The sequence below is a fragment of the Lithobates pipiens genome, unplaced genomic scaffold (assembly GCF_037356315.1).
Source record: "Lithobates pipiens isolate NorthernLeopardFrog02 unplaced genomic scaffold, aLitPip1_a1.2 Scaffold_13, whole genome shotgun sequence".
Taxonomy (NCBI): domain Eukaryota; kingdom Metazoa; phylum Chordata; class Amphibia; order Anura; family Ranidae; genus Lithobates; species Lithobates pipiens.
The window spans coordinates 417,869,142-417,883,585 of NW_027507718.1; the positions used below are offsets into that span (position 1 = coordinate 417,869,142).

The following is a 14,444-nucleotide window of genomic DNA, read 5'->3' on the forward strand; positions in this document are numbered from 1 at the left end:
GGGAATGCAGGCACCATTGCCAGGAATTTCACCCACCATTGCCGGGAATTTCACCCACCATTGCCGGGAATTTCACCCACCATTGCCGGGAATTTCACCCACCATTGCCGGGAATTTCACCCACCATTGCCGGGAATTTCACCCACCATTGCCGGGAATTTCACCCACCATTGCCGGGAATGCTGCCACCATTGCCGGGAATGCTGCCACCATTGCCGGGAATGCTGCCACCATTGCCGGGAATGCTGCCACCATTGCCGGGGATTCACCCGCCATTGCCGGGAATGCAGGCACCATTGCCGGGAATGCAGCCACCATTGCCGGGAATGCAGCCACCATTGCCGGGAATGCAGCCACCATTGCCGGGCCACCATTGCCGGGAATGCAGCCACCATTGCCGGGAATGCAGCCACCATTGCCGGGAATGCAGCCACCATTGCCAGGGATTCACCCGCCATTGCTGGGAATGCTGCCACCATTGCCGGGAATGCTGCCACCATTGCCGGGAATGCTGCCACCGTTGCCAGGTATTTCACCCACCATTGCCGGGAATTTCACCCACCATTGCCGGGAATTTCACCCACCATTGCCGGGAATGCTGCCGCCATTGCCGGGAATGCTGCCGCCATTGCCGGGAATGCTGCCGCCATTGCCGGGAATGCTGCCGCCATTGCCGGGTATTTCACCCGCCATTGCCGGGTATTTCACCCGCCATTGCTGGGTATTTCACCCGCCATTGCCGGGTATTTCACCCGCCATTGCCGGGGATTCACCCTCCATTGCCGGGGATTCACCCTCCATTGCCGGGAATGCAGGCACCATTGCCGGGGATTCACTCTCCATTGCCGGGACTGCAGGCACCATTGCCGGGACTGCAGGCACCATTGCCGGGACTGCAGGCACCATTGCCGGGACTGCAGGCACCATTGCCGGGAATGCAGGCACCATTGCCAGGAATTTCACCCACCATTGCCAGGAATTTCACCCACCATTGCCAGGAATTTCACCCACCATTGCCAGGAATTTCACCCACCATTGCCGGGAATTTCACCCACCATTGCCGGGAATTTCACCCACCATTGCCGGGAATTTCACCCACCATTGCCGGGAATGCTGCCACCATTGCCGGGAATGCTGCCACCATTGCCGGGGATTCACCCGCCATTGCCGGGAATGCAGCCACCATTGCCGGGAATGCAGGCACCATTGCCGGGAATGCAGGCACCATTGCCGGGAATGCAGCCACCATTGCCGGGAATGCAGCCACCATTGCCGGGAATGCAGCCACCATTGCCGGGAATGCAGCCACCATTGCCGGGAATGCAGCCACCATTGCCGGGAATGCAGCCACCATTGCCGGGAATGCAGCCACCATTGCCGGGAATGCAGCCACCATTGCCGGGAATTTCACCCACCATTGCCGGGAATTTCACCCACCATTGCCGGGAATTTCACCCACCATTGCCAGGAATTTCACCCACCGTTGCCAGGAATGCAGCTACCATTACCATCAGTGCAGCCATGGAGGGCAGGACGAGCGCCAAAGACATCTTACAGGAGAATCTCCTGTTTACACAACGGCCTCTTTAAGAGAAAGTCCCGCCTCCTTTGATGGACAGTACAGTCATCCAATGGCAGAGACGGGACTTCCTATTACAGCTGCCGTGTAAACAGGAAATTCTCCTCCTGTGTGCACAGCACTCGTCCCGTCTCCTCCCTCCGAGGCAGCTGGACTATATATCTTTTGTGGCCCCGGCGCTGGGAGATCACCGGGGGCCACAAAAGATATGTGTTTAAACAACCAGGCGGGCCGTTCAAGACCAGCCCGCGGGCCGCGATTGGCCCGCGGGCCGGACTTTGGACATGCCTGTTATAGGGTATTGTTAGTAGAATTTTGAGGAAAATTAATTGAATCCTTTTTAAAATAAGGCTGTAACATAAAATGTGAAAAAAGTGAAGTGCTGTGAATACTTTTCTGGATGCACTGAATATGCTCATATGTACACAGATCAGCACTGCAGTCTGTTGCCTGCGGCACTGATCAAGCAAGAAAATGCCAACAGCGCCATTGAACAGAGGTTGATTAGTAGAGATTTCTGGAGTTATATGTGCTGTGGCTGATTGAGCTCCATCTGAGGAGGCCAGCAGAGGTCCAGTGCCACTCGACTGAGACAGGGGCATGACACCAGTGTTCTCTTTCGCTGTTAAAGGTGACATTGTGTGTGACCGCCACTGTAAGAGGGTCATTCTTCACACTGATCACCAATGGTAAGTGTCATTCTTCTCCCTGTCCTTGATGAATTTATTTTAGGAGAGGTTTCACCGAGACCTAAAAGTTATTTCAAAGGTTCCTATGATGTAAAAAGTTTGAGAGGTGCTGTTTTGATGTACATCCTCTAATTTGTCAGCAAAGCGTTCATGATACCAGAATGGTGTATGCTTCTTCACTTGGAGATAAGAAAACTCTGACTATAAATCCGATGTAGCTGTGTTCATAAAATCTGCCTCGCGGAGTATATTGAGCGTTCCCATAAACTGTGAAGGAATCTGTCAGAGTAGGAGAGAGAGGCTGCTTGTATACGGCTCTGCTCTGTAGCTGGTCCTTCACAGCCGCCAGATTGTGCTCACAAGTAACCAGAGCCTCATAGAAAACGATGACATCATTGTGCTGCAGCTCTGCATCTGATTCAGTGCCAGCCTGCAGTGTCTCTAATACAACCATTGTTTGGTGTATAGCTATGTTCATATACAGTGCCCCTGAATTTCAGACCACTCAGGCAATGTAAACAATAGATTACATCGGAGGGTAACAGGTGCCTCTGCAGTTGTCGCACATAATTGCCCACAATTATAGACACATTTCTGTAGCTTTTGATGGAGTGTGAGGCTAGTCTTGTATTGTGACAGTACCCTGTACCATATTACATTTTATTTTCCCAAAATGTAATCCGATTTTATAAAGCAAAATCTACATCTAAAAATATTATCACACATCACACTACTTCATTAAAATGGAATAGGAAGCAAAGAAAAAGAAGATTAGATGTTAAGGGCAATGTGTACAAGGCACCTAAGGACTTATTTAATTGCAGTAATGTGCAGCGGTGCATGTTGCCTGCATTTGTGTGATGCAACGCCATTTACTTTGAATGGCACCCCAACTCATCTTGCCCATGGATGTGCATCGCAGTGTAATGCACTGCCAGGATGCTGTACATGCCTTTTTTGGTGCATTCTGATGAGTTTAGCAGCCTATTCAAATCAATATACTGCCATAAAGTGATTTTAAATGGAACCTGTCATACTTATCTGCTCTAGGCAATGGTTTTGCCCAGAACAGCCTGATCCTTCTCTCTTTGGGTTTCCTGCTAACGCTCCTGGCTCCTTCCTCTCTCCAAGTGTTCCTTTAGCAAGCAGGGCTCACTGGCTTTTTTACCTTCATACATTCTATGAGTGCCGTTGAGGGACCTGAGAAGGGGAGGATCGGGGCTGCTCTGTGCAAAACCGTTACACAGAGCAGGTATGTATGACTTTTTTTTTTTTTGTTTACAAATATTTGTAACTTTTTTTAATATAATTTAAAATGGTTAAATATTGAAAGCATTTTATAAGATCCATTTGATAAGTGTGAAAAAAAATATTGATTGCATTTAAAATTCAGTGCTGTTCTTTGCTCATCTCCAGTGTTCTCTCAAAAACGTCCCAGTTCATTTAATGGACTATAGAATATTTCCTCCCATATATAGTGGACATGAGAAGGGTGAGAGGGGTTAAGAAGTTTAATGAAAGACAACTGGACAGGGCTTACACCATTTTTTTTATATTTTTTTGCCATTTTGGTCCACAAAAAGGTCTACAACACTAGTTAGGAGCAGAGTGCTCATCTGTGAGGTCAACAGTTGCTTTCTGTACTTTGCAGGGTTTTAAGGGAATAAAATATGAGGCATTGTGCATGTATTGCAGAGATGTACTGCACATGTTTTGTTTGTATTTTACTCTGACATGCGCTTTAGCAGTAGCCTAACCACTATCTGATGAAAGCTAAAATCTAAAAAACATAAAGGGTTTAATAACTTGCCAGGAATAATTTGCTCACAATAATTTGCTTGTGTATGAGGCACAATAAGTCTTGTGAAACAATATTGTCATTTGCTTCAAATAGTTATATCTAATTATCAGGTTGGTCCTCGGCACAGGTTTTCAATTTTCATGAGTGACAGGTACTCTTTAATGTTCATCCTTCTGCTCAGGCCAGCTCAGTCTAGGGCTTTGTTTAGCAAGATAAAAGAAGAAAGAACGATTCTTTCTGCTCCTAGCAACCAAACTATTGCTCCCTTTTATGTTTCCAGTTCAGTGCAGGAGAATGAAAGGACGATTTGGGCAGATGCTCTTTCAACCCTTTAATTAAAAAGCACTCTTCAATTCTTCAATGCACATAATCTGTCATATTACTATTCATACTTACAGCTCCAGTGTAATAGTAATGTAAAAAAGAGGCTAAGATGGCGGCTTCCTTGGCTGAAAAGGATGGGGGCATTTTGTTCCACTTTAACTTGCTTGTTTGGATTCCCAAAGAAATTCTCTCATGCATAGCCAATCCAGCACTGTCTGTTGTAAACTGCTGTTCTGCCACTGCATGTTGGGTCCCACGCCACCATCTTTGTTTACATCATTGGAAACCTTCGGTCTATTCTGGATTCTTGCAGTTGGCTGCGCCATATTTCACAGCTTATGCGCAATGTATGGTAAATGGCCCTGAAGCCTCTTGGGATGCATGATGCGAGTATCCCAGTAGGCTGCAGGCAGGGCCAGACTGGGAATCAGCCGTGGAAAAAATGTCATACCAGCCCCATAGCATTATTATACCAGCCCAACAGCATAACGTCATTATTTTCTTGTTCATAAAAGGGAAGACCATGCATTTTAAAGCACATTTGAAGAGTGTATTATATATATGACAGATATGAAAGCACATCTATATATATCAAATATATTCATAGAAAATTCCAGTTAAACGTGGTAAAGGTGGAGCAAGCATCAAGGGGAATCTGGGAATGTGTGGGGACTCTGAGGACCAGAGAAGACCTTCTGCAGAAAGAATACACTAAGGTAAGGAGGGGGGTGTACTGATATAAGGGGGAAACCTTTTTATATCAGTGCCCCCTTACATTATTGTATTCACGCCCCCTTACATCAGTGACAACCCCCCCCCAGACTTGCCTGGCGGCGCTGTCACTGACCCCCTCTCAGGTGTACCTTGCAGGGCTCAGTCAGTTGGCTTCAGCTTGGTGGCTCTGGTTTTCCTGTAGTCTCCTATCCCACAGTCCACACATGTCTGACTTCTCCCATGACCCCCATCATGGCGGCGCTCCCACTCTTGACTCCTCTCTAGACTCCCTCAGAGACTGCAGATATGATATAAGACAAGAGATGGAGGTTGCAGAGAAGATGCAAGAGATGGTCAGAGGCTGTGGGCATGGTACAGGAGATGTCGGAGGCTGTGGGCATGGTACAGGAGATGTCGGAGGCTGTGGGCATGGTACAGGAGATGTCGGAGGCTGTGGGCATGGTACAGGAGATGTCGGAGGCTGTGGGCATGGTACAGGAGATGTCGGAGGCTGTGGGCATGGTACAGGAGATGTCGGAGGCTGTGGGCATGGTACAGGAGATGTCGGAGGCTGTGGGCATGGTACAGGAGATGTCGGAGGCTGTGGGCATGGTACAGGAGATGTCGGAGGCTGTGGGCATGGTACAGGAGATGTCGGAGGCTGTGGGCATGGTACAGGAGATGTCGGAGGCTGTGGGCATGGAACAGGAGATGTCGGAGGCTGTGGGCATGGAACAGGAGATGTCGGAGGCTGTGGGCATGGAACAGGAGATGTCGGAGGCTGTGGGCATGGTACAGGAGATGTCGGAGGCTGTGGGCATGGTACAGGAGATGTCGGAGGCTGTGGGCATGGTACAGGAGATGTCGGAGGCTGTGGGCATGGTACAGGAGATGTCGGAGGCTGTGGGCATGGAACAGGAGATGTCGGAGGCTGTGGGCATGGAACAGGAGATGTCGGAGGCTGTGGGCATGGAACAGGAGATGTCGGAGGCTGTGGGCATGGAACAGGAGATGTCGGAGGCTGTGGGCATGGAACAGGAGATGTCGGAGGCTGTGGGCATGGAACAGGAGATGTCGGAGGCTGTGGGCATGGAACAGGAGATGTCGGAGGCTGTGGGCATGGAACAGGAGATGTCGGAGGCTGTGGGCATGGAACAGGAGATGTTGGAGGCTGTGGGCATGGAACAGGAGATCCATGCAGCCTCACCGTGCCCATCCATGCAGCCTCACCGTGCCCATCCATGCAGCCTCACCGTGCCCATCCATGCAGCCTTATCGTGCCCTCATTGCAGCCTCACTACAGTCAGTGCCTGGGGCTGGATTACACACAGCGTGAATCTCCTGCTGTGTTACGGAGCTGAGTGTGAAAAGTTTGGCCACGCTGTGACAGAAGTCCTGCCCTTCTCCTAGACCTGCTCGTGTGATAGACAGAACACTGAGTCTATCACACAAGCTGATCTAGGAGGAGGGCGGGACTTTTGCCACAGCTCGGCCAAACTTTTCACTCAGCTCCGAGACCCACTGTGTCTGACAGACATGGGGAGGAAGAGGGAGGGGAGCGCCCCCAGCTTAGCCCAAAGCAGCCCCAGGGCTGGCAGCCTACCGGAAAATGTCCCGGTATCCCAGTAGGCCAGTCCAGCCCTGGCTGCAGGCAACATATCCACATTCTTTCCTGGATGAAAAACAAAGAAGTGCAGACTGATGGGGGTGGGGGGGGAGAGAGAAAACACATTGAGCGTGACTTCTGGAACTTAATATGTACAGTCTGGGGGAAAGAAGGAGAAAGGGGACTGATTGGAACCTTTAAATACATAAAGGGGGTGGATATTGTTCAAGTAGTTTTTTTCAATATGAAATCAAAATCAGGAACACAGGGACATGACTTCAAACTGGAGGAAAGTTCAAAACTAAGGATGAGCTCAGGCGTGTTCGCAAACCGCACGTGTAGAGCCCGCCAGGAAGTTGACACTGCGGAGCGCTAATCACAGGCAGTGAGACGTTATCCCGACCTGCAGCTGCAGAGTTTGGGGAATGTCTCGCTGCCCGTGATTAGCGCTCCGCAGTGCTGACTTCCTGGCAGGCTCTACACGTGTGGTTTGCGGACACGCCTGAGTTCATCCATATTGAAATCTAATCTTAGAAAATATTATTTTACTGAAAGGGTAGTTGATGTTTGAAATAAACTTCCAGCAGAGGTAGTGAGCCAGTCAACAGTAAATGGCTTCAAACATTGATCTATACTCAGACAAAAAAAGCTAACCTAAAATAAAAAAGGCTACTCTGCCTTTTTCTACCATCACTGTTCTATGTTTTTAAGATGGGGGGGGGGGGGGGAATAATACTATAGAAAGTAAAAGGAGGAGGATGAGGCTTTACGCCACATTTTTTCAGTAGAAAAGCTGCCACAAGGCATCATGGTTGCCTCCAATGTTTAGTGTAAGCCTGAAACCGGAATTTTCTTGATCTAAAAAATAAATGTTTTTCCTGAGGGTATTAACAGCTGTTGTTCATTAGCCCGGGGTTGTGCTTTAATGGAGATCAATATTTGTTATTAGTAAAAGTGTGATATGAGCGTTGTCAGGACCCGTGGTTTGGTGCTGGAAAGAAGCCTCAGTAACAATACTCATTCATTTTCTGCTGTTGGCTGTGATGCTTTGTCAGGGTTGGTCATAGACGGCTTTCTGTTTGATTCAGTGCTTCTCACATAATCAATACATAATGAGAGCGGCTCTTTTTCCCACTGCCAGGCTTAACAGCCTATGTGTGCCTGTGCGTGTAATAGTTTATTTAGCAGATGACTTTCCTATTGCTGTATAGATTTCTCTGCTCTCTTCCTTTCATCTCTAGACACGGTTTGAGCGCTGACTTTGTATAGATTATTCCGAGAGCAATATTAATTTATAATATGCGCATCGCAATATGTCTCCGAATTGTGATGTAGAAATAATAGTCATTCATTATGTATTTATAGAACTATTTTTAAAGCGGTTGTATACCCGCACAGAATTTTTTTTTTTTTTTCTTTTAACCACTTCAATACTGGGAATTTTCACCCCCTCCTTCCTGCCCAGGCCAATTTTCAGTTTTCAGCGCTGTTGCACTTTGAATGACAATTGCGCGGTCATGCTACACTGTACCCAAATTATTCCTTTATCATTTTTTTCCTCACAAATGGAGCTTTCTTTTGGTGGTATTTGATCATCTCTGTTTTTTTTTTTTTTGTGCTATAAACAAAAGAAAAGCGACACATTTGGGGAAAAAAAACAATTTTTTTTACTTTTTGCTATAATATCCCATTTTTTTTTTTTTTTTAAATGTAAAAATTGATTTTTTTCCACTCGGTTTAGGGCAATATGTATTCTACATATTATTTTTAGTAAAAAAAAAATCACAATAAGCTTATATTGGTTTACGCAAAAGTTATAGTGTCTACAAAATAGGGGTAGCTTTATGGCATTATTAATTTTTTTTTTTTTTTTACTAGTACTGGCGGCGATCTGCGATTCTTATCATGATTGTGATATTGCCGCGGACATATCGGGCACTTTTGACACCGTTTTGGGACCGTTTACGTTTATACAGCGATCAGTGCTATAAAAATGCACTGATTAATGTAGAACTGTCACTGGCAGGGAAGGGGTTAACACCAGGGGCCGATGAAGGTGTTAAATGTTACCTAGGGAGTGATTCTAATTGTAGGGGGTGGGGACTCACAAGGGGAGGAGACCGATCAGTGTTCCTGTGTACTGGGAACACACCATTGTTCTCCTCTCACCTGATCCACTGTGCACTACAAGTGTACTCGCTGTAGATCTGAAGGGAAGTTCTGCTGATTTCTATCATCCAATCATGTAAAGCAAAATGCTTTTTTTTTTTTTTTTCCATTCATGTCCCCCCCCCAGATCTAAGGGACTGCACGTCCAAATGGATTTGACTTTAGTAAATAAACCCCTATGTGGTCTTACCTATAATAGCATTGTGTGTCCTGTGGAAGGTTTTGTATTTTTAAATTTATATATTTTTTGGGGATGTGTTGTGAGTCCGTATAATGATTTTTTTTTAAGTCCTCAGTTTCTTGGAGTCTATTTCATTTCATTTTGTCAGGCTGAGGCTGGCCTGGACTGGTCCTTATTGATCAGTAGGGCTTGATGGTGGTATGAGTTAGGACCACTGTTTTGTGGGTGGTCCCAGTATGATGGCACCTTCTTCTGTACTGCAAGAAGGGAAATCTGCCCAGCTCAGACTGGCAAGTGCTGTTGGAGGTATTCCAGTGAACTTGCAGAATTCCAGATGGATTGGTCTGGGTAGATGACAGGACCCCAAATTTCACTGTCCTAAAGGATTGGGGAGATGTGATCAAATATTCTAAGCTAGACTTTCTCTCTCGCCCCCCCCCCCCCATATCTTTCTCTTGCCCCATATATCTTTCTCTTGCCCCCCATATCTTTCTCTCGCCCCCTATATCTTTCTCTCGCCCCCTATATCTTTCTCTCGCCCCCTATATCTTTCTCTCGCCCCCTATATCTTTCTCTCGCCCCCTATATCTTTCTCTCGCCCCCTATATCTTTTTCTCTCGCCCCCTATATCTTTTTCTCTCGCCCCCTATATCTTTTTCTCTCGCCCCCTATATCTTTTTCTCTCGCCCCCTATATCTTTTTCTCTCGCCCCCTATATCTTTTTCTCTCGCCCCCTATATCTTTTTCTCTCGCCCCCTATATCTTTTTCTCTCGCCCCCTATATCTTTTTCTCTCGCCCCCTATATCTTTTTCTCTCGCCCCCTATATCTTTTTCTCTCGCCCCCTATATCTTTTTCTCTCGCCCCCTATATCTTTTTTTTCTCTCGCCCCCTATATCTTTTTTTTCTCGCCCCCTATATCCTTTTCTTCTCGCCCCCTATATCCTTTTCTTCTCGCCCCCTATATCTTTTTCTTCTCGCCCCCTATATCTTTTTCTTCTCGCCCCCTATATCTTTTTCTTCTCGCCCCCTATATCTTTTTCTTCTCGCCCCCTATATCTTTTTCTTCTCGCCCCCTATATCTTTTTCTTCTCGCCCCCTATATCTTTTTTTTTTCTCGCCCCCTATATCTTTTTTTTTTCTCGCCCCCTATATCTTTCTCTCTCTCTTGCCCCCTCCCCTCTCTCGCCCCCTCTCGCCCTCTCGCCCCCTCCCCCCTATATCTTTCTCTCGCCCCCTATATCTTTCTCTCTCTCACCCACTTCCTCTCCTTCTCGCTCTTTCACTCTTCCCTTTGTCTCGCTTTCTCATACGAAGCAAATTCACTCACATTTTCCCTTTGTCTCTAGTGAAGCAGTAGATCTGTACATTTGGGATTCAAAGTCTTTAGTCTGCTGAGTTTGTGTGCATTGTTCACCTGCGGCACTGTTACTATTAATCTGTACAGAACATCCCAGCCAGCAGCTTCCATGGGACCTGACACCGTTTTGGAGAATAGAAGTTGTGTGGCTCAAGCGAGCTAGGGCTTTTGTATTATGGGAAATAAGTCTGTGATTAGATACGTGGGGATAAATTAGAACAACTTCTGGAGAGTGAGAAGTGCTTGTGCTGCTAACATAGGATGGCTTAGTGGCTAGCACTCCTGCCTTGCAGCACTGTGCTCCTCAGTCCTAGCCCTAACAAGGACATGCCTGCATGTTCGAAAGTTTTCCTCCAGGGACTCTGGTTTCCTCCCAGACGCCAACGGCCTGCTGATGGGTTAATTGGCTCCTGCCTAAATTATCCTTATTGGGTATGTGAGATAGGAATAGGAGATGACTGGGAAGATGTGGCTGGGATCAGGTGAGTGGTGGGGTGAGGTGGCCTCTTTTTTCTTTTGGGTAAGCAATGTTCCGATCCGTCGGAGCAGCTGGTGCCTGAACAGAGGAGCACAGAGGAGGTTGCACAGCACTGCACAGTTGAGAATTTGATTGGCAGCTACTCAGCTGCTGGTTCACATAACAAATAAACAATAAAAGGTGAAGAAGCTGGCAGTAGGTGCTGTAGGACAGACACTGTGTTGGGATGGAGCACAGAAGGGGGAGGGGGCACTTTTAGGGGGGGACATAGGATGGGAAATTGGTAAGAGGAACACCATAGATTTGTGGTTATGAGCATCATCCTTTGGGGTGCCTGATCACATTCACAATGTTTTTTGCATGGTAGCTGCCAGGTTCACGTACCATGTGGATGTGATCAGTGGCTTGTTAGCTGCTGATCACATTCATTCAGAAAAGGGCAGAAATGCTGGGTACAGTTATTTTACTATGAGCTTATAGTCTTATGACACTCCTATGTCCACAGCAGTAAAACCTTTAATACAGGTGTATATTCAGTAGAATATTAAATGTTTTTATCTGGAAATGGGGCAAGTATACAAAAAACCCTAAGGCTTCATGTACACGGAACGTTTTTACAACCTCTCCTGAATGATTTAGCTTGACAGATAGTAACCCACGTTTAAAACTTCAGTTGTGCCGCGTTTACATGCTGCATTTAGAAGAGTTTTTAAGAAAATATATATAATTTTTAAATTTTTTTTAAATAGCCAAAAATGAAAAACGCCTGTAAAAGAAATGTGGCTAAACGCAAGTTACTGCGTTTAGCCGCGTTTAGAAGCGTTTGGTGCTTGAAATGGCTCTAAACTCAGCCTATACACCCATTTTTTTTTGCTTTCCAAAAAAAAGCCTCTAAACTCAACTGTCTAGAAACAACTGTAAGGCTCGGTTCACACGGGCAACACGACTTTCAACACTACTTTTGGAGGCAACTTGGATACGACTTGAACACGACTTGGGGCGACTTGCAACACGACTAAGTCGCCCAGGCCAGGCGACTTTTGCCGTGGCCAATCAGAGAATGAGCTCTCAAGGGGGAACTCCACGCCAAATAAAAAAAAAAAAACGGCGTTGGTTCCCCCTCCAAGAGCATACCAGGCCCTTAGGTCTGGTATGAATTTTAAGGGGAACCCCCTACGCCGAAAAAACTGCATGGGGCCCCCCCCCCCCATCCATACCAGACCCTTATCCGAGCACGCTACCCAGCCGGCCAGGAAAGGGGGTGGGGACGAGCGAGCGCCCCCTCCTGAGCTGTACCAGGCAGCATGCCCTCAACATGGGGGGTGCCTTGGGGAGGGGGGGCGTGCGGCCCCTCACCCCAAAGCACCTTGTCCCCATGTTGATGAGGACAAGGGCCTTTTCCCGACAACCCTGGCCGTTGGTTGTCGGGGTCTGCGGGCAGGGGGCTTATCGGAATCCGTGAGCCCCCTTTAATAAGGGGGCCCCCGGATCCTGGCCCCCCATCCTATGTGAATGAGTATGGGGTACAATGTACCCCTATCCATTCATCTGTGAAAAAAATGTAAAAAAAAACACAACACACAAGGGTTAAAATAGTTTATTGCACAGCTCCGGGGGTCTTCTTCCGTCTTCGGGGGTCTTCTCGCCAGACTCCTCCGCTATCTTCTGCTCTTTTGCTAGCTCTTTTACTAGCGGAGGAGCCTGGCTTTCTTCATCGCCGCTGCCCTCTTCCGACTTCGGGGGTCTTGTCCCCCTCTTCGGTTCTTCTTGCCGGGCCACCGCGCCTTCTTCTAGCTCTTTTACTGGCGGTGGCCCGGTCTTCTGTCGCCACTGTCTTCTCTACAGGTACAACTGGTATAGGGGGATTTATTTCATCTGTGTATCACCTAAGGCCAGTTACTTCACTAAGTATATGTAAGGGTTTACAACCACTTAACTAGGGGCATTTTGAGTGCCTTTAGACTTCTATAGGATTGTCTCATGTATAGCCTGCAGGTGTGGCCATTGAAAATACTTTGGCTGCCAGCTGCCAACTCTGCAGCAGGATGTGCTATGCAGGTAAGTATACATCTAGGGCTGGGTAGGTAGCTTACTTGGGTCATTAGGGCTAGGAAGGATAGGTGCGCTTTGTTTTAGTGCATTTATCTTGTGTATGTTTAACCACTTGACCTCAGGATGATTTACCCCCCTTCATGACCAGGCTGTTTTTTGCGAAACGGAACCCCCCCCCACAGAATGGCGATGTGCCTTGTTTACTTTGCTGCTCTGGCTCTCTGCCTAATGATCAGCGGGTCCCGGTGGACATCGAGTCCTGCAGTACCTGCAGATCAGCTCTCACTGTGTGCGCATTGTGCCCCGGACCCGGAAGTGCAGGATAGCTGATTGGCTATAATGCACATACTAGGTACATGATCCTGTGAAGGAGAGCCGCCTTATATGTACGTTTATATGATCAGCAAGCGGTTAAAGCGACTATGATGAGTACCAAAATATGACTTTGCATTAGCTTTTTCTATTGTACAATATTGCTGGGATAGGAGGGGCAGCACTCGAATTCAGTAATTTTTTTTTTAGTTTTCTCACTGTGTATTTTATTTTCTGTTACTTTTTTTTTTCCTTTCTTTTTGAAAAGGAGTAGTTTAGCATTGCACCAGAAAACTCTATACCACAATATCTGATGGAAGCAATGCTCATTTTATTAGTAACCATCCTAATTTTTGTTACAGAAACGACACAAAGCTGACAATTTTGTGAACAAGAAAAAGACTCAAGGTAGGTCTATGAGTTGTGATTTCCTGGTTGTGTGCTTTTCTTTTTCTAGCACTGTGGAACCATCAGGTCTGCCGGCATCTTTTTATGGAGCCAGTTTTATGATGTGATCCTGTTGCGCTCGCCTGAAGAGGTTTCATTTTCAAGGAAGGAATCTGCTGGCATTCAGCAATAGTCATGATGTTCAGAGAAGCCGTATACTCTGAAGGGTGCTTAAAATGCATTCATCTGGCACAGCCCTTTTCCTGGTATACAAACAAACACATTAGCTTTTTCTACTTGTCGAAAAACTGAAATATTCTGCCACTACATTATGCAGTACACTGATCAGCCATAACATTGACTGCTTACAGGTAAAGGGAATAGCATTGATGATCTCATTACAGTGCCACCTGAAAGTAGGTGGTATATACATGTTGTAGTTGATGTGTTGAAAGCAGAAAAAATGGGAAAGCGCAAGGATTTGAGCGACTTTGACCAGGGCTTAATTTAAACAGACAACTGGGTCAGAGCAACTACAAAACTGCAGTTCTTGTGGAATGTAACTGGCCTGTAGTGGTCAGGACCCCCCACCAGAAGTGGTCCTAGGAAGGACACCCAGCAAACTGGTGACAGGGTCATGGGTGGCCAAGGTTCATTGATACAAATGAGGAGCAATGGCCGGCCTGTGTAGTCTGATCTAGTATAAGCGCTACTGTAGCTCAAATTGCTGAAAAAGTAAATTCTGGTTCTGATAGGTGTCAGAACATACAATAAATCAGTTTATTGCGCATGG

At 46.8% G+C, this 14,444-nt stretch overlaps 1 protein-coding gene across 6 annotated transcripts in view; it reads left to right on the forward strand.

Moving 5' to 3' along the window:
* The window catches only part of ATP8A1 (ATPase phospholipid transporting 8A1), a 376,828-nt gene that overhangs the window by 131,381 nt on the left and 231,003 nt on the right, over positions 1-14,444 (forward strand). For all 6 annotated transcript variants that reach the window (XM_077477552.1, XM_077477551.1, XM_077477556.1 and 3 more), the window contains one exon: positions 13,627-13,672. In XM_077477552.1, coding sequence (XP_077333678.1) covers positions 13,627-13,672 — 46 coding nt within the window. The remainder of the gene's footprint in view (positions 1-13,626; positions 13,673-14,444) is intronic.